This window comes from Denticeps clupeoides, unplaced genomic scaffold (genome assembly GCF_900700375.1).
Source record: "Denticeps clupeoides unplaced genomic scaffold, fDenClu1.1, whole genome shotgun sequence".
NCBI classification, from domain to species: domain Eukaryota; kingdom Metazoa; phylum Chordata; class Actinopteri; order Clupeiformes; family Denticipitidae; genus Denticeps; species Denticeps clupeoides.
Genome location: NW_021629747.1, coordinates 14,388 through 38,449, shown reverse-complemented (window position 1 = coordinate 38,449; position 24,062 = coordinate 14,388). Strand labels below are relative to the sequence as shown.

The 24,062-nt window shown below is 44.9% G+C and overlaps 2 protein-coding genes across 7 annotated transcripts; both read right to left on the bottom strand.

The window, feature by feature from the left end:
* Positions 1-297: 297 nt before the first annotated feature.
* LOC114773241 (probable tRNA methyltransferase 9B) lies at positions 298-6,186 on the bottom strand. 2 transcript variants are annotated; one of them, XM_028965760.1, is made up of 4 exons: positions 5,872-6,186; positions 3,984-4,305; positions 2,654-2,827; positions 298-1,913 (listed from the first exon to the last, which is right to left on the bottom strand). In XM_028965760.1, exons 2-4 carry the CDS (start codon positions 4,135-4,137, stop codon positions 991-993), a joined length of 1,251 nt encoding a protein of 416 aa, XP_028821593.1. In that variant the 5' UTR covers positions 4,138-4,305; positions 5,872-6,186; the 3' UTR covers positions 298-990. The 2 variants fall into 2 exon arrangements, with proteins under 2 accessions (XP_028821593.1, XP_028821594.1); XM_028965761.1 differs by having other exon boundaries at positions 4,752-5,877.
* Positions 6,187-7,367: 1,181 nt separating this feature from the next.
* Positions 7,368-23,906, bottom strand: LOC114773238 (sister chromatid cohesion protein PDS5 homolog B-like). 5 transcript variants are annotated; one of them, XM_028965755.1, is made up of 35 exons: positions 23,785-23,906; positions 21,546-21,674; positions 20,859-21,062; positions 20,703-20,789; positions 20,531-20,628; positions 19,925-20,051; positions 19,739-19,819; positions 19,206-19,346; positions 18,942-19,057; positions 18,123-18,217; positions 17,877-18,022; positions 16,425-16,576; positions 15,507-15,620; positions 15,338-15,419; positions 15,129-15,177; positions 14,837-14,976; positions 14,607-14,722; positions 14,397-14,502; positions 13,251-13,411; positions 12,943-13,066; positions 12,674-12,832; positions 12,419-12,487; positions 12,202-12,338; positions 11,959-12,082; positions 11,505-11,709; positions 11,134-11,248; positions 10,908-11,040; positions 10,698-10,817; positions 10,543-10,605; positions 10,312-10,454; positions 10,151-10,223; positions 9,753-10,087; positions 9,315-9,404; positions 8,222-8,333; positions 7,368-8,132 (listed from the first exon to the last, which is right to left on the bottom strand). In XM_028965755.1, the coding sequence occupies exons 2-35, from the start codon at positions 21,651-21,653 to the stop codon at positions 8,097-8,099; spliced, it is 4,161 nt and encodes a 1,386-aa protein (XP_028821588.1). In that variant the 5' UTR covers positions 21,654-21,674; positions 23,785-23,906; the 3' UTR covers positions 7,368-8,096. The 5 variants fall into 5 exon arrangements, with proteins under 5 accessions (XP_028821588.1, XP_028821583.1, XP_028821584.1 ...); XM_028965750.1 differs by having other exon boundaries at positions 9,753-10,223; positions 23,785-23,905; XM_028965751.1 differs by lacking the exon at positions 23,785-23,906 and adding an exon at positions 23,443-23,585 and having other exon boundaries at positions 9,753-10,223.
* Positions 23,907-24,062: the final 156 nt, after the last annotated feature.

Here is a 24,062-nt window from a genome sequence, read left to right as displayed (position 1 = left end):
CTGCTCAAATAAACAAACCATTAAATTGATAGACTTGATCAGTTCTTTGTAGGTGGGCAAAAGTACAAAATCAGAAGGGGTTCTAATTATTTCCCCTGACTGTATTTACAAGTTGAATATCTACTTTGGGCAAATCGAGTAAATTTTGGAACGACTTGTGCAATGAAACCATGTCAGTTGTCAGTTTCTCATTAGAATCCTGTTATTCTAATGCAGGTATAAAAGCAGCAGAAAAGTTCAACTGTTCAATGGTACAGCATTCAAGTCAACATTTGTATAAAAGAACGATATGCTTAGTTATTAAACATAGTGAATTTATTTCAGTCAGAACAAAACAATTAAAAACACAGAGCCACTTAAAATGACATCTGACATGACATCTCTTTAAAAAAGCTCAACGCATCAAAGCTCACTGGCCTCCTGCCAGCTTCTGGAACAGCTGCACCGAGCATCCAACAGTCAGGAATCGGTCAGAATCTGTGGAGCAGCGAACCCACGCAGGACTATGGGTTTGCATGGTTACGTAGCGGGAGGTTACATCGCATGTCGATGGTGAGACTAAAAACTTGAGACAGCACACATCAATACACAACACACACACACGCCTGAGGAAATCCCAAAAAATACAAATAAAACGAGGGGATTTATGTGCTCCAACCTTTATGTGCTCAGCACTTTTGTGCATTAGCCAGACATGTAAACAAACTAGAAGAATTATTGTTGTAAAAAAAGAAATAGAAATAAATATATAAAATCACATAAATGGTTTAAAATACAGTGCAGGGCAAATATGTATTTGGACTACAGTGCACAACACTTGTCGTTATTTTAGAGACAATTGTCTCTTCGGTAGCAGCGTTTAAAAATTAAAACATTGTTAAAATGCTTTTAAAATCTCTGCTTTTTGGTGTATTGTCATACTGAACACTGACAAGCAAGCACTGTCATGAAAAAACAAATATTAAAAAAAAAAAAAAAAGAAATGAAAACTCAAATTTTCCAAACTTGCACTTTTTCAGCAACCACACACCAGTTGGAATGGTCCAGGCAGGAGTAGAGGACGTGAAGCTCCTCCACGTGGTTCTCGACCAGCTCTGCCAGCTCCCCCTGTTTGAACACGTGGTAATAGCGCAGGCAGGAGTCGCTCATCTTCTCTCTACTCCACCCGACCTCACCGCTTCCCTCCACACACGCTGAGCTGCCCTGCCTGTGCTCTTCATGGCGCTCCACAGCTCCATCCTCTGCACCTTCAGACTCCGACCAGTTCCTCTGGTAGGAGACCAGGTCGGGGAGAGCTATGGTTGAGCACTCCTCTACCAGCGAGACGGGGTGGACCTCTTTCTTTGTCCCGCAGGCCCCATGCAGGTCAGACGAAGAGTCGAAGACGTCCTCCTCCAGGCTACTCCTGGAAGAGAAGAGGTTCGACACCTGCCTCATGAGCCTTCCACCTTTAACCCTAGGACCAGGCGTACAGCCATCCTTCTCCTCGGCTGGGGTGCATAAAGAGCTCAGCTCTCTGGAAGAAGAGCGCGACAAAGCCAGACTCCCGAAGTCCAGCACCGAGTCCAGAGACCTGGAGAAGAACCACAGCTTCTGGCTGCTCTGCTGGGGGCTTCCCGTGGCCTCGCCTTCGTCCAGCATCGACGACGTGCTCTTCACCTTCCTGTGCTTGTCACCGTCCTCGCTGACGCTAGGCGCGGCGCGCCGCCCGCTCCTGCGGCCGGCCTGGTCCGGCGTCGGGGAGGAGGGAGGGTTCGGGTTCCAGGGAACAAAAACGTCCTGCTTCTCGAACCTGCGCCTCTTCTGCTCCATGGCCCACACGTAGATCATGACGCGGCCTCCCACGCGCAGCGTGCGCGCCATCTCCTTTATTGCTCGAACCCGCCGCTCTTTGGTGGACAAGTGATGGATAACTGTGAAACAAGACAAGAACGGATTTTCATTTTAAAACATTCCTGACACCATCTGACCCAGATAGACTTGTTTTTCAGGAGCCGCTAAATCTCATAACGGTTACGTGAGCGATTCCCCGAAGCCTCACAGCGTTGCCAGGTGACCCGGCACAGGAGCAGCCCCCCCCCAAAAAAAAAAAACTACATCTGACTGCTGTAACCTGGTAACGCACCTCCTTTTTCCACCCCAAGCACCCTTCATTAACAGGATACGAAGAGTGATTCACCGTGACAAAAGGTCTGACTGCACGAGTACATGATTACGTGTAAAAAAACGGGTTAATTACGGCGCAAATCTAGAGTTTGGGCTCATTTTTTTATTCCTCCATGACAATAGTTACTAAAGTGTGTCTGAGGTGGTTATGCTGAAAAAAAAACAAAAAAAAAAACGTGTTAAGCTGGTCAAACTCGCTGGTCCACCAGGTTTTACCCCCTGAACCTGGTCATGCTGCTTGTCTTCAGCAGGAGGGTGTTTTACCAGCCAGTCGTCACTCGAGAGCCGTCCCCTGCCGCACGACCGCTGATCACGACCGTTTCACAGGTTCGCCTTTATTGATAAATCAATACTCCATACCAATGTATTGATAGTGCATCACCAAAGGAGGCGTCACAATAAATTGCTGTATGGATTAGTTGCCCCACCCCCACCCCACACGTGACCCTACGTGCGGTAAAAGTAACGGTGTTTTTGCGCGAACTACCTGAAATGGAAAGGACCGCATCGAAGCAGCCGTCTCTGTACGGTAAGCGCAGCCCGTCGCACAGCTGCACTTCGTGTCCTTGGCACCAGGCGTAGTCGACCAGCGGGCGGCAGACATCGCACCCGAGCTTGAACGCGCTTTCGTTGATGTGCAGGTACTTTCCGTTGCCGCAGCCTGCAGGAGACGGTGTGAAAGGGAACGTTTTTAAAAAATAAAAATAAAAAATTATATATATATATATATATTTATTTATAAGTAAAGCCTGGTGAGGGTGCAGCGGGCGGCTTAATGAACAGCTTGTTGCTGGTTTGATGCCAAACTGCCGAGGCATAATTCAGTTTCATTTTATTCCATTTCTTCGCCGCATTTAAACTCCAAGCGGCGCCAGTAATGAAAAAGCACGAAGTGCGAAGCTCTCGGCAACACGACGCCACAAACAGAAGCACTGCTGGTACATTTCGCTCCCACTGGTTAAGCATTTAAGCTCCGACCCCACCCGCCCATCCATCTCCTAAACCTACTGTCCATCTTCGAAATCTAGGCGAGGTGGACGGTGGAGCCACATGACCTGCAGGTTTCTGGAACTCTACGAAACGCACCAACCGCAACCTATGAACACGGATGAGTGAAGTTTGACGAATTGTTTGATACAGATATGTGGGTGGTGACATGGGGGCCACTGTGCTGTATAAAAACCTATGCTCGACGTTACGGGGATGTACCCAAGCGAAAGGTCAAGGGTGGCAGAGGTTTGTTCAGCGAATTGGGTCCGGGGATCTGACTCTGGGGGCGGTACTCCGGTTCCGCGTCGTGCTCCTGATTGCCCTGTGGCGTGTTAAGAAACGTATGCCCGTTGGATCATGGGGTCTTGTTATGTACTGGTCTGCTATCGCGTTATGTGTATTAAGCCGCGTGAAGGCGTCCATTCCTGTACCACGTTCCCGCAACACTGATCCATGTTAAATCTGTCCGCCCACTTTACATTTACATTTACAGCATTTATCAGACGCCCTTATCCAGAGCGACTTACAATCAGTAGTTACAGGGACAGTCTCCCTGGAGCAACTTAAGGTTAAGTGTCTTGCTCAGGGACACAATGGTAGTAAGTGGGATTTGAACCTGGGTCTTCTGGTTCACAGGCGAGTGTCTTACCCACTAGGCTACTACCCACTTCAAACGGTCTTCACATCGTATTCATATCCAGAAATGACTAAACTAACATTTTAGATTGTACCAAAGTAGTACAACGGGGGGGAGTTCTAACACATTCCGTCTGGAACCAAAATATCTGTATTCATAGGTACAAGTGTTCTTGAAAATATGGACTTACCCACATCAGCCACGATGCTGCCTGGCCCTTGCTCCAGCAGAAACTGCCGCACCTTTGGCCACGCCTTGTAGCGGCTGTCGTTGAAGTAGGGCGCGATCTTCTCGTAGACGCTGTGCACGTGGTCCCTTTCCAGCTGGTTCGCGGCCTCCTCCATCTTCCGGCCGGACCCCGAGTCAGCCCGGTGGCAGGGCGGGTCACTCTAGCGAGAGCGCAGTATTTACTGCTGGCGGGCCACCCATGAGCGGTGACAGCCGTGACCGATACTGACCCGTCCGGGTCACGTGAGGCGAGTTTCAGAGCACGGAAGACAGATGTTCCAGACCTGGGAGATCAAGGCACATCAAACAGAGCTAATTAGCACCGCCATGTATACGGCGATCCGGTGGCACAGCGGCGCTGCATAAATCACCTCCTCATTTCACAGACAACAGAATCGCAGCATCAAGTGAGCTGGTCAAGGACGAAGCTCTCGAGCGTTAGACCGATGTGAAAGGCAGCGGCATGAAGCTCCGGCGAAGGCGGCCGGATGCTTCAAAGCTACTCTGCCCGGGCTGGACCAATCGACCGGATCCAAACGGCAGGAAGTCAATCCAATCAATACTGCCGCCAGACCCCGAACTTAAATATGCGGACCGGCCCGTGGAATTTCATCACGGGGTGAAGCCATGGAAACCGAGGGGGTTGATGTGTGCACAAGCTCGGGACAGTGAAGAAAGAAATGTAAAAAAAATAAAGATCTTATTAAATGCATGATGTCTTTATCCGGACCTGCCTGTTCCGGTCTGACCGATGAGGACTTGTCCCTTGGGCGACGTGTCAGTACGGCCCGAAACAGGCCTGTGGGTCTTGTCCTTGTAACAGAGTGCATTAAAGGCCGCCGCGCCGTCCACTGCCACAAATAAGTACAGACACACCGGAGCGTTTGGCGCGGACCTCCGACATTTAAATTCCTGAATCCTGTATTCAAATCCTGCAGCAAACCGTCCGCCCCGGCGGATCGTCCCAGAGATCCTTTAATACGGCGGCTATTTTTGGACCACGATCATTGTGTGTACAGGGAACAGAAATCTTACGTAACGTCCACACTGTACGGTCAGCCCGGTAAAAAACAGCCCAGACATTCATCACACAGCGGGGATTATGTAATCAGACATGATGCTCATGGCAGCGGCCTAACACGTGAGGAGGCAAAAGGACGGGTCACAAAAGCCATCGCCTTACGTTCTTGATGATGTTCTAATGTTCTAGATGGCGACCAGACACCCACATCTATGGTGCATGAGGACAGAAGACCAACTCAAATGGCTGATATTTAAACACACACACACACAGATATTTGCTACAAACGTGTGTTTAAAGGCTTAAAGGGCATTCGGGGATTTACAAGTAAATATGAGTGTGCTTCAGTATTAAGGTGAGATGGTACAGTCCTGTCTACTGTAACAGACAGAACTTGCTACCATTTTCACCGCCATGGCCGATTTCTGCTGCAGCGGAAACTCGAACTCTAATAAACCTGGACGTGCAGCCGCTTCCTAAACACGGAGGCGCCTGAGGGATGTAAAGATGACCAGACGTGGACCAGACGCGGTCCAGACCCGGACCAGACGTGGACCAGACGCGGTCCTGACGTGGACCAGACGCGGTCCTGACGTGGACCAGACCCGGACCAGACGTGGACCAGACGCGGTCCAGACCCGGACCAGACGTGGACCAGACCCGGACCAGACGCGGTCCAGACGGGGACCAGACCCGGACCAGACGTGGACCAGACCCGGACCAGACGCGGTCCTGACGTGGACCAGACCCGGACCAGACGCGCGCGCGCGCTGAATCCGAACTTGCATCGCGCGTGCACGGCGCGCGTGACCGAGACGCGAACACTTACCCCGCATGGCCAGCTTTTCGCAAAAGTTTTTTTTTCCACGCACTCAGCCGCCGTTGCCCTGAGCCGCGAGTTGACCAATGAGAGACATTAAATCTGAAGGGAAACGCCAATCAACGACGCGAGCACCCGGTGCGAGATACCGACGGCGTCGGCTTCGCCCGTCGCCGGCAGCTCGGGAACCGGCCAGGCGGCTGCCATGGACGCGGAAGGACGGGCGCGGGGCACTTTCTTTCTTCCGATCGTTCTTTCCACGGCGGGGAAGCGAGGAGCGAAAGATGTGCGGAAAAAAGCCTAACGCGTCTGCACACGCGCCAATGCTATTGGCCGGCGGCGTCACGTGACCCCGTCATAATAGAACGTTCCATGACACGAGTGCAGAATATTAATTTCCTCCACGTTCCGCTCTGTAAACACCATTATAGAAAACAGTATATGTGTGTGTGTGTGTGTGTGTGTGTGTGTGTCACCCACAGCCCCATCTTTGTTTGGGAGACAGGACTGTCAGGATTGTTTTGTCCCGGGGTTCCCTTGGAGATTTTTATTAGAGATGCTGTTATCTGGGAATTTGGAGATGTGTGCTACGGTTATTGCTCTACAGATGTGATTACAGGAAGGAGTCTTAAGCCAAGTGAACAAAGTGTGTGTGTGTGTGTGTGTATATATATATATATATATATATATATGTTATGTACTTAACAAAAGAAACCATTTCAGGTGACGACCTCTTGAAGCTCATCGAGAGAATGGCATGAGTGTGCAAAGCAGTAACCAGAGCAAAGGGCGGCTATTTTGAAGAAACTAGAATATAAAAGATGTTTTCAGTTATTTAAGTACATAACTCCGCGTGTTGATTCATAGTTTTGATGCCTTCAGTGAGAATCTACCAATGTAAATGGTCATGAAAATAAAGAAAACACATTGAACACATTTGGCCTGTACTGTATGTGTATTTATATGTGTGTATATATATATAATGTCTGTATATTTAAGTTTTAATTCCAGCTTTAATTTGATTGAAACAACAAACAACTAAATGTTACCCCTTATAATCAGTTACTTAAAAAAAACTAAAAACAATCCATAGCATAGCAATTTCTGGTTACTACAATAGTTAGTTTAAATGTCTATTGATTAGCAAATTCCGATTCGCGTTACATGGTACAGTGCCATGATTTACAGCATATTCATGAGCTCTAAAGCAGCAAAGCAGCTCTCAGTCCTGCATAAAGGGGTCAAGTTACACAATCGAACCTCTTTGTCAGTTGTGTGGAAGCCATCTTAAATATAGTGAATGGAAGACCCTGCTTTTGATATATGAACTAAAATTTACAGCATTTTCACCCCAACAGACATTTGCTCCTTTGAATAATGAGTGAACATGTTGTTCCTTCCAATTAAATCTGTGTTGCAAACACAGATTTCCTCAAAATACCCAGGCAAGTGCATATTTATATAGAATACTTTATTGTTTCAGCAGACTGAAAAAGAAAAACTGATTTGAGATTAATTTGCATTTTATTCCAACGCACAGCCAATATTAAAACAAATGCTCGTCCTTGTACCTTGCTTGCTATCCATCTCAAAATACTGATAAAAATCAATACTGAGCTGTAAAATGTAACAAAGACTTGATTTCCATCTTCAACAGGTGTATGGGTTTTTTTAAAGTTTTTTTTTCCCCCAGCAGAGGCACATTTGCTCATGCATAATATTATGCACACAGGAGTACACAAATGAAAAGGTTTAAAGTGGAAATAATAAAAGGACAGACAAATAAAAAAAGAACTACAAAATGGTTTCATGTTTTCACAGTACAGAATGATACATAAAAAACACTTGACAGGTACAGTACTGCTAAAAGTCAATTCGCTCAGCTGGTGCCTTTTTAAAACTGGAGGATAAAAGCTATACAGTCGCCACCCTAAACTTGGGAGGGGAAAAAAAAAAAAAAAGGACCCAGACTATTTACATTTCTTTAAATTGGTTAAGATCAACAGAGCTGGCATACATAACAATGCAAAATGAACCACAAGTCATGGTTGATGTGACTTGTGTGTGTGTGTGTGTGGAAGGGGGCAAAAGCGTACGACAAAAAGACAGCAAAGTACAGCTGAAGCAGATGCATGGTTCGGTCAAGTCCCATATCGTCTCCCCTCGGCACAGGGGGGCTTTCTGCAGACCATACCAAACAGGGCGTTTCCTCATTGTCACTGAATTGAGCTCTCTCATCTTCTGTCTCTCCGCGTGGTCTTCCGCCGGACCTGCAAATACAGAGGAAAAAGACGGATTTGGGGGCGAGCGGCACAAACCGACTCCAAATCCCAGCGGTTGTAAACTGAGCTGGCCTTACTTTAGGTGAGCTGTTTTGGCTCTTGTCTTCCTGCTCCTCCTCCTCCACGTTCTCCTGGGACGTTTCAGCTTCCTCATCAGACTCTTGGTTGGATGCTCTGGAGCGCCCGCCACTAATAGAGGGAATACAATTTAATAAATAATACCCCCCTAAAAAAAAAAATGCCTTAACGATCAGTATGCACAAGCATTGCACAGATATTAATGAGGCTGGATTAAGCTGACTTGACTCCAGCAATGACAAAAACAACAAGAGAAATGTATTTACTTTGCTGCATTTCATGTTTGCAATGATGTCCTCCTTTTGTCATGGGTCATGCCTGCTCATTTATTATGTTTTATATATAAAAATGTATATATATAACCTTTCACTTTTATTACTTTCATATTTTATTCATTTTCAACTGTGTAGTTCTGAAGAAAATCCAGTTAATGCCAATAGACTGGTTGTTTCAAAAGGTCAATGAGTAATTATATAATTTTATAATTACATAACATGATTTACATTTTGGCAAAAATAACACTCATTTGTTTTTGGCAAAATTGAGCAGCCCTAGTGCTGAAACATGTGTTCCCAGTAAAGGTTGCCAAATCCTCTGAACATATCCCTGAGAACTCGAAGGCAAAAGATACATTTAAAATGAGGGATAATGAATGAACGTTAAAGCAATGTATTTAATATAAATAAATGAATGTTGCTGTAATGATTCTGGAATAGCGTTCAAGATTAACACAATATTTTGTCAAAGTGAACAGCTTACAGAATTAATCCATGTGTTCCACTCCATACAAAAGAAGTGCTTTGCACTCGATGCATTTTATTTCCCTGACTCCGCCTTGTTCATGCGGCAGAATTGAACATCATTTTTTAGCATATAGTAAGGCCCTTTGATATTGTATCATGTACATTGGATTTGCATGTATTTGACATGTTCTAAAGTTTTGTAAAATGCAGAATGACTGCATTCTATAATATGTTGAGCACTGGTACTGACTTTTTCTGTTCTCGTTCCTAAATGGTTGAATTCAAATTTTATTCAATTATAAAAATGAGGAGGCAACAATCACACACATGCAACAAATGAGAAACATACACAGGTTTCTTAGCTGGCGGCGGGTTTTTGGGAGGTCGTCCTCTTCTTTTCTGCGGCGTGCTTTCGACTGCTTCGTCTGCTTCCTCAGCTCTGTAATGAGAAATGTTTGGGTTGAGAGAGAAACCAGCTACTCTGACGGACCATAAAACCAGCTGATTCTGAAGCGGACAGCAGAGGAGGCGGCTTTTGATCTACACGAGCGTTGCTGATGTAACAATTACTACAGACGGGTGACAAGTTTACAAGCAAACAAAGTATTTCCAATTACATTTGGGAAGTACAAACTAGCAGAAGAGCTTTAATTGACATTTCAGTCTCGATTTCTCTGTTATTCAGTAATGACAGGCCATATTTTAAAACCAGCCAGTAATGCAGAATTCCAATCGTGCAGAATTATGCAGAGTTCTGAATTGATTTCCCCCTGTTTGGCTAACTCACCTGGACACAGCCCTCCGTCCCCTGCCTGGCCTTCCAGGTTTGGCCTTGACCTCTGTGTTCTCACTGCTGGCATCTTCATCTTCCTCCTCTTCCTCTTCCTGATCCTCCTCCACATCCTCTTCCGGGGGAGGGGCAGCCTTTTTGCGACCCCTCCTGCCCTTGGGAGCAGTGTCTTCTTTTGGTGCGGCAGATTTTGGCGGCCGTCCTCGGCGCCCCTTCTTGGGCGGGCTGTTTTGTTCGTCCTCCATCTCCATGGTGGCTTCGGCGAGGCTGCTGTCCTCGGTCCAAGACTCCTCAGGCTCCTCCATGCTGGTGTTGGCTGCCTTCTTGCGGCCCCGCTTAGGTTTGGAGTCCTGTGATTTGTCCTCCTGGTTTGAAGCGGGACCGCGCTTGCGCCCTCTGGGCTTGTCCATGTCAGTCTTTGTGGTGATGTCCTCGTTCTCACTCTGGTCCACTTCTGTGTTGTCTAGCCTGGAAGGATTCATAAACCAGTGTCAGAGATCAATTTGCATGGCGCTTGATATAGTTCCTCTTTAGTAGAGCATCTGCAGGGACGAACCTTCCTTTGCTGCGGCCAGGGGAGCTGGGGTTGGAGTTACTGCTGGCGTTGCTGTTGGTCTCCATCCGTGACAGTTTGGTCTGCAGTTTTCCCGTAGCTGAGAGGGGTTTGTTGACAGCTCCCAGGACATTTGCAGCTTTGGGCTGTTCAAACCGGCAAACAAGTATAAAGGAATTCAGACATAAACTATTTTTCACAAGTAAGCTTTTGGGGGAGGAGAAATAAAATTACCTTTCCTGGCGTGAAAAAAGACTTCATTTCTGGTGGAAGGTAATTTTTTGTGTTACTGAAGTTCTGGAAAATATAAAAACAGAGTATTAGGAAGCAGGATATTACAGTTACTGTACAATAGTAAGGAATGGTGTTAAAAATGGCTGAATCACTACCTTGTCTGGCTGCGTGAAGTAACGAGCTGGTAGGACGGGATCCTTTGGCGACTCCAGACTGTACGTGGTACTCTTGGAGATGACTATGTTCATGGCCACGTCACAAACAGTGTACAGTTTCTAAGGATACAGTTAGTTAATTAATTCATATCATGAAGAGATGCATTTGTTCATCCATAGATGGACAAGTTGTTAATGTTTAGTACATACTTCATTAATCTTGGCATCGTCCGGAGCTTGACCATCTTTCGTTTGTTTGATATTCTCAACCATTTTCCTTATGAACGCATGGCTGTTATTCTCATTCTTAGCCATAAGAATTTCCAAAACAAACCATAAGGACCTGTTTGAAGGACAATGACATGCACAATTGCTCATTCACATTTCAGTGTGTGTGTGTTAGGTCAATTAACCATTGAGAGGAGACTGTACTCACTCTTTAATGTCTTTGAGCTGTTCGAGGTCCTGCACCTTCACATAGTCAGGGTCATGGACCAGCAAATGTATGGCGTATGGCACCACATACTCTGGCAATAGCGAGATCAGCTTTTCTAATAGGAGATAAAACAAAGTCGTTAGTACATGGCATTATGGAATAGAATAGAATGCATGTACAGTGAGATATTAGTGTACAATAGAATTAATCCAGGCTGACCTCCATGCATTGGTGTGGCATGAAAATAAAACATTTCTAATACAAACACCTTAAACACATTTGTGTGCCAGCCTTTTAAAAATATATAATGCTTATATTATTTATTGGTGAAAATAATCCTTAAAAACACACAGACACGCGCATATTCTCACCACTGACAGCTGCATGCTGCTTCAGGTACTCCCTCCGCAGATTGATGTTTTTGACCAGGCACTGACGGGCATGTGCCCGCCGCTCCTTCACTGGGTCTTTGGCACACAGGGAAAACACGGCCAGGTATTCCAGGGGCAAGCGCAGCCGACACAGGCCTTTATGGAGCTTCTGAGCGAAGGCCTGACGTACCTGATAACACTCATCCTAACATAAAAAAAATAAAATAAAATTCCTGCATAAAATAAACCATTTTTGTGACCTGGTTTTACATTTGAACTAGTGCCTTCTCAAGCACTGTGATGTTAAAATGAAGAAATCAGGAACCATGGCAACCTGATTAACTAAGAGCAAAAGCCATTATCTTCTAATGGCCTTTAGGACAAGGGAAAACATATCCATTTATATTAACGTCTAATAAACACTATATTAAGCATGGCTGCAAGCTCCTCTTACATTGATGACGAGAGCGCAGAGTTGATACTGCTCCAGGGTGATTATCTCATGGTAGCAGGGCTCCTGGGCCAGTCGGAGAATTGCACAGCCGGCCGCCAGGCGCAGGCGAGACATGTCTGGTTTTCTGCATGGACAAAGATCATTTCTGAGAACTACCACAATCAATCACAATTTGACTTCTTATTAGTGTTTCCACAGTGCCAAATGGCAAGAATTAAAAAAAAAATAATAATAATTAATTACCCCATCTTTCCCTGCTCTGTGAGGTCTCCATCGCTGTTAAGGATGGCTGTTAGCATTCTCAGCGTGGACGTACCAGATTTACTCTGGTTGTTCTTCACTCCAAGAAGCCAGCGCACCATAAGCTTAATGCCCTGGATCTGAACACAAACACAAAAATGGTAGCTCAGCCAGAGTTGCAGAAAGACAAGATGAACAGTCATTCAAAATCCTGTCCTACCTTTGCCAGCGTTTCGGGAGAAACCTCATCATCTGGAACCCATAACTTGGTTGTTTTCTTGCCGGGAGTCTGTTTGACGCACATAAACATCATGAATATCCGCTTCCATGCAGGAGGCATACAGACAAACAAGCCAGTCAAATAACTGCACAGTGCTGCAGAAGGGATATTAAAATGTCACCTCAACATAAATCAAACAGGAGAAGGTGCGTATGCCCACTCTAACTCAGAGCCCCAGCCAAAACCAAACCTCACCCGGTCGTTCATGAGCAGGTCCTTGACTATGAAGTTTGCCACCAGAGATTTCAGCGGCCCCGCAAACTGTTCTGGTGCCAACATGGCCAAATGTCCCAGAGTAGTAAGAGGTGTGGTAAGTGCTTCCATGTTGTCAGAGTCCAATGTCTTGTGTAAAGGCTGTAGCCAATGCAAAAAAAAAAAAAAACAAGAGAATGAAAACAGATGTAAACTGCTATCAGTCTTCAAACATCGTTTTAGTTCTCTGATGCTTTAAAAAAAATAATTACCTCAAATATCTGTGCAAAATGTGTGTCTCTGTTGGAAAACATTGCATGGATACAATGGATGGCATATTTGGCCTGTCGAGGAGGGCCTTTCTTGGCCTTGTGCTGTAGTACGGGCAGTAAGACTCTAGGGGGCAGTAAGAGAAAAAGAGAAAAATTATGCACAATCCCGGCACTTTTGCTGATTGAAGCATTTTTGTTTCAAGTTGCAGGCTCATGCTACAAAGAATACACACTTATTGAATAATTGAATGTGGCTTAGGGACAGTCACTACTTCTTCACTGTTAATAATGCACATTGAGAGACTCACGATTTGATGTGTGGGAAGCTCTCCTCTAGTTTCCCCCCGGTGTTCTTAAAGATTTGCAGGGCGGCTTCAGCAACCTTCTCATCATCCATCTTTAAACAGCCCAGCAAAGACTCAAACGTCTCGGCCGAGTGGAAGGACACAGGGTGGGTGAAGGACAGTACCTGTAACCAATGGAAGGTCCATAAATACTTAAAAGATATTATAGATTTCCCACATTCTGCCTGTCACAATATAATAAATTTACTATGCGTCTGTAACAAGAAAAGCTCACACATACACTACTTTATACACACTGTATGCTTCAAAAATGGAATGTGTGATGTGACCAATAAACAACGTGAACGTGTGCGCAGCAGAAGTAGTATGTGGCTGAAAAAAAAAAGTGGTGTGTGCAAGGTAATAGTATAATGAGGACTGTACAGAGAGCACTGCCATTGGCCAGCCCACCCGGTTGGTCCCTGCCCACGGTTCTGGATATCCAGACAGCACAGCCACAGCTGATTCTACCATCGTGGGAAAATAGCAGGAAGCACTCGAGAGGAAGCACCAAGTCAAGCCATTAATTTAATTATATATGTGAATACGGTGTAGGGCAAGACAGGTACTATTGGTAATATTTCTAATAGTTTACAGAGATCAATACATACAGATTTCTTATAACGCTCATTTCTAAAATAGATTTCCTGACTGTAAGCCTCACTGAACTTCCCGTATTAAGGGTAATGCAGCCCGCCTAGCGGCATTTAAAGTGAAATACGCAGTCACTGTGTTGTCTGGATGTCCAAAGCTGGGCTGGCCAATAGAAATGCTCTCTGCATGGTCCTCATTATAATATTAGCTCTCACACACCCTTTTCTTTGCAAACATATTACTTCTGCTACGCAAGCATTCACATAATTTATCGTGCACATCACACATTTTTGAAGGATATAGTGTGCATGAATATAGTGAGTATAAAGTAGCGCATGTGTGAGCTTGTTGTGTAGATACGTGAGAAAGTGCTCTATGTGCAAACTTGTTGTTTAGATGTGTGAGGAAAAGTGGTGTACGTGCGAGCTTTTCTTGATTTATGGCCTCGTCTCTCTGGTCTCCCTTAAACCCACAAACGTTCACGAGTCCTCTTATTATACTGAGACGTGGCTTTACCTTCAGCAGCTCTAGCCCCGCACGAATGGCTTGCTCAGTCGGCACGCCTTCATCTTCATCATCGGCTGTTCCTTCGATGGACTTGTTAACTTGTTTGATAAGGGCACTGGGGCATGAGGGATTGGGGGGGGGAGTGTTGAGATAAGTAGGGCATACAGGCAGTCTGTGCCCACATAACCTTAAAAAGACAGTAACCCACAAAAACAGTACCTGATGGACTCGGTGTCGATGTGCACAGGAGCAATTCTTTCCAGCAGAAACTTCACCATCTCCAGGAAAGGGTTGCTGGGTTGTTTTGGGCTACTGAGCTTCTTTGTGATATCTCGCTGTGGGAAGACACACACACATACATATATATATAGGTTAAAAAAAAAAAAAAAAAAAAAAGGCACATCAGGTGCATGATGCTTTGTTCTTTTTGAACATTAGGACGTTCGTACCACACAGCCCTCAGCCTGTTTGCAGGAGCAGGCTGGGCTGACCAGCGTCTCCAGCTGCTTCCGGATTTTCTCATCCTCCTCCAGCACCTGGGCCAACTTCTTCACAAAGTCCTGTGCCTTCCCAGGGTCTGGCAGATTCCCTGTTTAATAAAAGAAAACAGACTTTAAAAAAGCTGATTGTCCAAAAACTAGGGTTCAAAGTAAGCTTCGTCTAAAGTGTAACCAAGGACAGGATAAAACAGCGCCACACAGACTTTATTAGAAAAATTATCTGAAAAAAAGGGAGACGCACTTGTGATTACCATGACCTTTGAGAATACCGCCTTGTTGTACGACTCCGACTGAAAAAGAGAAGGGGAAAAAAAAAATGTTTTCATCAAAACTAAAAGAAATCTTTGCATGCATGGCTGGTGAGCTCTGCAGTGTGGATGCTAACGAATGACCTCAGGGAGGCTTTTCAATGATTGGCTACTTGCTGTAATGATTCAGTCAATGACTTACCTTGGGCTGTTTCACCAGATCCAGCAGGTCTTTTACATTATGCCTCAGCATGTTCTGGCACTTCCACATCTCATTTAGAGCTCTGCGACACAAATGTTATCAACGAAATCATTAATATTATGTCCAACAGGAGGACATATACATACAGGCAATGATTTACTTTGCTTACTTGACTGCATTTTGGTCTAGAGTGGCATACAGGTAATAGAGACACTTCATCCGTTCTGTCGTCTCCAGGTTGTGAGGGACCATGTACTGAGCAAAGATTCTCTCAACGAGCAACCTGTCAGGAAAACACATCTCTTATTCCATGAAAATCGCAGAACACTGAACAGCTCCAAACTAAATCCAAACAGGCTTTTCTCTATTCACTAAAACGTTCTAGTGTAGTCATGAAATTAGTGCACTGCTGATGCTCCCATTATAAAACTGTTCCCACATCAGTAATGAGGCACAACAAAAGCACTATTATCATCTGCCGTGGATTTAATAGGCATTACAAATGTTGTGTAGACCCTTATATATATATATATTAATTTAAAAAAAAATTTTTTTAATTACTTTTATTTTAAGGAAAGCACTTGCCTCACACAGAGAGAGCACATCGTAATAAAACTGGATGGCTACAGTGCTTCTCAAAAAATGCTCCATTGGGGACACACCGAACGGACATCATTTTCACCAGAATGTATTAGAAAAAAAAATTATTCTGTGTGAACCCGACCTGGATTTGAGGCTCCCTAAACTTCATTTAACACGGTTAACACCACAGGGGTGTTTTGTTCAAGGTGTACAGATCCAGCATATGTGTGCAGCAGACTGATGAGGTCAGACACTGGCATCATCCCCATCAACATCATCATTTTAATCCTCACTACATCATCACTGCTGCTGCTTTTAAACTGCTGCACAATCTTACTGCACTTATTCACCAAACCAGATACGGAAGAGGAGCCATGATTATTCCATAATGTCACACCGAGTGGGGGTTTCAGGGGGGGATAAATAAGAGAAGAGTGAAAATAAATAAATAAATAAATAAATGGGAACCACATCTCCAACAGTGCTGCCTGCAAAGCTCACCCACCTGTCGTCAATGCTGTTCTGGTAGTAAATGTGTAGTAACTTGTCCTTGATCCAGGAGATCTGCTTGGCTGCCTCCTTCCCTCCCTCACCTTGCAGGCAGTATTTTTTGTAGATCTGAGCCAGACCCATCATGGCCTCTTTGCGCACCCTCCACTGAAATGGCATGAACGGTCAAAAAGGGAATTAGAGAGGAGCAGCATTTAAGTGTATAGCAATAACAGTCCTGTGCATTTGTTTGCATTGGACTGAAACCTAAGCAGGTTTATATTCAACGTAATTATTGTTAACTATAAGAGAGGGGAAAAAAAATTACACGAAATCCCATCAAAATATATTGTATATTTTTGCAGACCATTTCAGTGAGCCCTGGGATCACATGCTGAGTTAATAAATGTGCTGCTGAAGCTAATGTGGAGTTAATGCTCCACGAAAGCCAGCCGTGTATTGCACACCGAGATGAGTTTATGACAAACCATTCATACGTGCATGCCAAATTCAATTACGTTTTCCAGCAAAACCTGTCTGACAATGTCAGAATGTAAAGAAATGAAAGTTCTAGTTCAATTTCCTCCTCCTTTTGGTGGGGGAGGGGGAACTGGGCATATTGTCCATGATGGAACGTAACCTGCTATCTTGATCTAAGAGTAGAATGAGAAATTATAAAACGCTTTTCCTAGTACACATATTCTATTATGTAGTGACGCACTTTAACACAAAGACATACATCACGTCTGGGAAAACTGTATTATATAACAACTGATGGATTTGAGCACAACATTTCCATTTTCACTGAGGCATAAAACTGGAGCAGGAAAAAAAACTACACACTGACAGTTTAATTTAAAGTATTCTTACACAGAAATGATTTGCAGAACGAAAGACTGCATAGTTAAAGAATTATTGCCATTAGTAGAGAAATGTTAAAATGTTAAGAGGTTAAAAGAAAATCCCAAGTGCTCCATTTTTAAACCATGAAACCCGAATCAGACATTATCGTTCACCGCCAGAAAACAGCGTGACATTTCCATCACACTATTATTCGGTGCAGTTTTGACGCAGAGCAGGTGGCTTATGAATCGCTCAGAATATCTCTGAGGCCCTCGTGCCTCGCCGTGATTTTACCGCCGGCGCAATAAATTGAGGAGGTGCCTAGCAGACTTCTGGCAGCATCTTTCAGTAAAAACGCCTCAAAGATGCAATCTGATGTCTATTTCCACACACAGGTCTGCATAAATCTTCATACTTTACTGGGTCTCAGGAAAAACTGAATATGTAAACCGCATCACAGAAGCAAGGCGCTGAATCTAAAACAAGTGCGTGACTGCTCGGAAAACGGTGAAACCGCCTGCACGCCATGACGTCTGCTCCGTAGAAAATACTCATAGGCAGTCAACATTAATCAATCAATTAATTAATTAAAAAGAAAGAAATATGTATTTTGACAGACACATACTCTCTTGTCTAGTGTCCTCTCCCTCACAAAGTTCAGCAGCTGATCATTCACCAAGGACAGGTCTTTTTTGCAAGCGGTCACAATGGACACGATCACATCATGTCTGATTGCCTCTTCGGGATCATGTGACCTCACTTTCAGGTATTCTACAAACCAAGAAAAAAAATCTCTTTCAGTTACATACAACAAAATCTCTCGTGAACCTCTTTACATTAGGATAATGTTTGGTCATTATAATCGAGATACCTGTGAGGTCCTTTGCGAGATCAGGGTGGTTCATTAAGCAATGACTGGCAAATTTCACACATTCCAGGCGGATGGGAACATGAATATCATTAAACCTAAAGTAAAGTAAAAAAAAAAAAGTAAAATATCAAAAATGCCTCCTATAATGCTAAAACAAAACCAGGAGGCAGAAAAAACATTAAAGCGATAATCTTTATGTTAAAAGTTTCTCTCAGGAATTCCTAACACACATTTTTATAACAAACATTCATTATATCTATTCAGCACCTTATTTGGGATATTAATTGAGTCAAGGGGCTCTATTCAAGTATTGAGTTATTTTCAAATCACAACCACAAAACACGTAGGTGTTTTCCAAGCCATGCGGCATGCACAAAGGTTGTAGGCGACATCGTTGTGGGTGGAGTGGGGTATTGTGTAATTTCCAATCAATAAGATGTAATGCTTTTGTAAAGACTTTTGCCAACCGCTACCTGCAGTTTGAATTTTCTATCATATTTCATGATCATTTGATCATTTCAGTCTACATGCCTTTAATTACCTTTCATTCAATTATTTCATATTCATTACAAAGTTCCTGAAAATATTATTTTGCCACTTTTCTGAAATAAGGGAACATTGGGAACATTGGCAGTTTTGTTTGAAGTTGGTATGAAATACAGCTTGCACACAGTATACCCCTATCCTTACGTGGATGGTCACTGCAGGTTTTATAAGACCCATACAGTGCAGTGGTGACATTTCCATACTACATTCCCTCCAAAATCACTTAAGATTAAAGAAAATACATTTCATTTGAACACGTGATTCATATTATACCTTCCAAGATAACACTGCCAAAGGGGTTTGTTTTGTGTTGCCAGTTCAGAATCCTTTGCTCCAAACATCTTGGCCAAAAGCTTCACAACTTGAAGACGCTCGTCATTGTCATTGCTCTGAATACCAAAGATGGAATAGAAAGTAAAATCACATTTTCAACAAATGTATAATATTTATAAGAGAGGAGACAGTAAAACAAACCGCAGACTGAGGCTTATACCAACTACAGGCAACAGAACTGTCTACCACAGAGAATGACAGCACCTTGAGTTTGAACTCCAACTGTGGGAGAACAGACAGCAGGAGATGGCTGTCAATGTTGTACAGCTCCAGGATTAAGTCAAAGACGTGTTCTGACAGGTCGCTCACTGAAGTCTTTCCCAGCATCAGAACCTGGTTGAAAAACTAAAGAGGAAGAAACGTCACACATCCACGGACTGCCGCGAGCAACAGCTCTCTGCAGAGTTCTGAGCCGTTTCCCACACAGCATTTCACAGTGAACTAACTTCAACCACCAGGACACGAGATCTAAAATAATGACACTCTCTTTTGCTTTACACTGGGTTTAATGAGCACTGCGGGGAATACGCCCGAAGGTGTGAACGGCGCGTGTTCCGTGGGGTTTAATGATTAATGTGCCCGGGCGGAATGCAGTGCTTCACAATCAGGCAATGAGACACTCAATCAATGCTCACATCACCGTGGTGCAGTCGGTACCATATCTGTATATTTTTCTGTACGGAAATCTACCACCGAAGAGAGGAAAGAAGAAAAAATAAAATAAAATAATAACTCACATTGGTAATGTAGGGCTCTATCGCCTGAGCAGTCCTCTTCAGTAGTGCTTTGGCCAAGTCATATGCTTGCTTATTTAAATTCTGTGCGGTCAAAGACAAGGCGTCGGTTATCTGGAAAAATCTCTCTGATGAACCAATTTCCTCGTAAATCCCAGCCAAACTTGCAGAAGGAATTGTCCTGTGTACCTTATGTGCTGGGACGAGGTTCACCAAAACGGTATCCAGCAGCTCTTGAGAGACCGAGTCGCCCTCGCAGATAATGGAGCTCATGAGGTCCACCATGTGCATATGAACCTTCTGGTTATGCCCATTGCTAAAAAGGAAAATAAATGTTTTTATTATTAATGAATAACACATTCTGAATCAAATAACACCACAGCATCCAACGTCAGTACTACTAAAAAAAAATAATCTCATCATTATTCTGCACACAAAAGGAAAAAGGGGACACACAGGAAACCCTTCTTTTTCCAACCAGGGTCGGGTTTTAAGAGGTAACTTGCATTCATCTTTACAGCAATAAGCCCCTCCCACCAGGGACCCAACAGCATCAGCGCCATCTGATCGGGCCGAGGAAAATAATATAGCTGGCAGGCGAGGGGATGACAGCTCATTAGAACATAATAAATAGCTGGCTGCTTTCATTTAAATACAGCAGCTATACACTTGTGGGCAGCGGCGCCACGCTACGCACAGATGCACACATCCGACATCTTCGTGGCGCCCGCATGCATCCCGTTTTTTTGCACGGCCTACTTGTGAAAGATAAAAAATTTATATATGTACACTTACTTAATCACTTGGAACAGGGTTCTGTAAAGCTGCGTGAAGATCTCATTACTGTCTTCCAATTCAAAGCAGATGTTGTAAGATTTCACCCAAGCAATATTCTGTTGGGGAAAACGAACGAATGAGGAGAGGAAAAAGGTGACATCCAAAACCAATGATGTCACTCAGCACACACCTCAAGAAGGTAGAAGTATCGATTGAACTGGGCACTTTTGGTGTCCTCCAGTCCTTTCAGCTGCCGCGTAATGAACATGAAAATGTCCTGTAACATATTCAAATAGATAGAAGTTATGTGGGTGGAGGAAAGTTGTAAAAAATTATTCTATTTTACCTTGAGCTTATCAGGTGACGTGTAGGGTGCCTCTGGGGCATAGATACGGAAGATGTCCGCAAGGCAACAGGCCACCAAGAGTCTCACATCCTTGTCGGGATGCTTGAGAAAGAAGTCGGAGGCAAGGTGCAGGGCCAGGTTGAGGTAGAGCTCTTTCTCTTCCTCGGAGTCCTGGTCCATATCCATGAAGGTCTTTACCACCATCTGCACAAACGAGGTGCATCTTTTAAACTTGCGCTCATTTACATCAGTGCTGCATGGAAACCGAGCGGTCTTTCCAAATCCCTTACAGGGTTCTTACACATTTTTACAAAACTATTTCCATGACTTCTCAATAACTCTTAGGCAAATTTTCATGACCAGATGTTCTCGGAAATCTCGGAAAGAGGAAAAAAAAACGTCAAATTTATGACAGAGTCGAGCATAGATCATCAGCTGTAATCTCCATGAGGAGACACATGATCGTACTTCACTACATGAAGCCAGAGTTCAATGACTTTATATGTTTATTTTGTATTCCAAAAATGTTCAAGACCTGGAAAATTCCATGACTTTTAAATGAGCGTAAAAACTCGGTCTGTAAATAGAAATCTGAATGCGCTTCGGTTAAATACGTATTCCGTCATTTTGCTGTAAACAAAAAATGGAAGTTGTTTTAGTTGATTTTCCTGTCATTGGGTCTCTCACCTTCAGCCTCCGCACCATCTCCTCTTTGGAGATTTTATCAGAGATCTCCTTCACCCCCGGAGGGTAGGTGATCTTGCCGTCGGTGGCTCGATTCTTGGAGTGAGCCATGCTCTCCGCTCAGTGTTCCCACTTAAAAAGACAGAAAGCAGCAGGGATGCGTCATTCAAACGCACAAAAACAACACTCGGCACTGTCGGAAATCAAAATCAACACATCACGCTATGGGAAAATATTACAGCCATGCGTGCAGGTGTTGAAGCGCTCAGCCATTGCTCGTACAGAGTCGGAAGGAGAATAAACCTGAAAGGATTCATTTGCAGCCTGACAACTCTCTTTATCGCAGCGGCCGGCTGCTGCCACGGCACACCAGGAAATACGGCGTAATTACACAATTCAGCACCAGTACACAGACAGTTCACTCTGCAGTATTCCAAGGGCGGCAATGTTAAAGTGGTCATTTCTTCAAAAAGGCAGCGATATAAAAAAAAAAAAAAAAAAAAGTCAAAATGCATTTTCCATTGGCTAATTTAATAAAGGGTGGGGGGTGGGGGGGGTTAAACTGTGGTCAGATATTTAATAAAAATGAGCTCTAATTGCCTACATTACGTCATGTGCGATTCAGGATTCTCGTGAACACTGGGAAACAATAACCAGCCTAGAATTAATGACCTCACATCATATCAGTTTTTTTCAACCATTTTTGACTATTTTATTAGGACCGTAATAACTTCCAATTCCAATTCCTAAAAGCACTCGGGCAGCGGTCACTGTTCTTGAAAAACAACTTTAATAAATGTTCCGATTCAGGACAAAGCCAATGAGAACAACTGGATTACCGGGAAACACTTCCCAACCACGCAACGCCAAGTCTCATCCGATGCCAGGTTTAGCTCATCACGAACAAATAAATGTCCCCACTGGATAAAATTTATTTCTCTTCTACATACGTATCCAGAGCGACAATCGGTAGAGACTCTGGAGACACTCAGGGTTATGTGTCCTTCTCAGGGACACCATGGTAGCGAGTGGGCTTCGAACCTGGGTCCATTGCGAGAGTGTTTTACCCATTTTTACTATCGTTACCACTTAATGTGTCTGGAGTTGAGGTATCTCCGAAGGTAGAGACTCAACTGATACGACGATGGTATGAAGCTACAAAACAGAAACGACTCCAGTGGGTGTCAACACACACACACACACACACACACACACACAGGACGTTTTTATCCGTGTGTGTGAGTGTTTTTATCGTGTGTGAGTGTGTGGCCGCAGAAGCCCCAACGCCCACCTGCCCTGCCCTCGGAGTTCAGCGCCGGACCCCCGTCTTTACCCACATTCCCACCGAGCGGTCGCTGCGGGGAGTCGCGACATGACAGCGACACCGACGCGGGCCACTTGTTTGTCGAAACCGGGACGGAAATAAAGCGGAGCGTGACAGCCGCTGGCCGAACAATAGCCGGGCGCGTTTGACAACTCGCGGCTCGCTGCCCCCTTCTTCCCCCCCGCCAGCAGTCGCGAACCGGGCACGACTCCGCGGTCTTAAAAAAAAAACAAAAAAAAAACACGAACCCGTATATCCACGGAGGGTGTCCGGGCGAACAGAAAGCGGCGACCCGGCCCCCGCGGACGAACTGGCGCCGACGGCGAGGACGCTGCGCGGGAGACGCGGGGCAGCGCTCCGGTCCAACCCGTCGCGTCTCGCCGAGAACATTCGGCCACATTAACCCGCCGCTAGTTAGCCGTAGCCAGCGGCTAGTTAGCGGGCGAGCGTGGCCGCTGCTAGTCAGCCCGCGGGGCGAGTAGTTATAACCAGCGGCACGGTCGGCTACCGCTAGTTAGCACTGGGGGGTTCTACGCTCGGCAACGCGCTCCCGTCTGAATGGAAACAGGTACCCACGTTTATCGCGGGGGGAGCCAAAAACCGCCCCACGCTGCCGCGTCCCACGCGAAAAAACGCGCGTCGATTTGCCCCCACGGCGCTCCGGACGACTCGCCCGCGCGGGGAACGTGTCACGGGTTCGCGGGCAGCCGGAGGATGGACATCGCTGGTACAGTAATGCTAGCTGGCTACACGGCTAGCTTCCCCCCCCCTCAAATAAAAAAAAAAAAAAAAAAAAGAAGCGAGTCCTGCGCATCGGATCTGCCATCAATGCCGCGTTTTTATCCGCGGCCACAACTCGCGCCGGGTCGGCGACGCCGGCCGCTGTCAATTCGAACGCGAATTGTCAATAATCGGTACCTTATTTGATGAAGTGCCGCCAATCGCCTCTTTTGCCACTTATGATCCTCCTTTCGGCTTCAAAATGGCGCCAATTTGTCCCTGGCTGCACCAATCCAGCCCCGCTTCGTAAAAGCGGCACAACACTGACTCCTGCAGGCATGTACCGCCAGCCCGCGTCCGCCGATCCGTGCGCAGGATCAACGCCACGTTTTACACTCCAAAATGTATTCATGTAAAAATTTTATTGCGTCAAAACACTGTCCATGAGAGAGAGAGAAAAAAATAGATATATACAC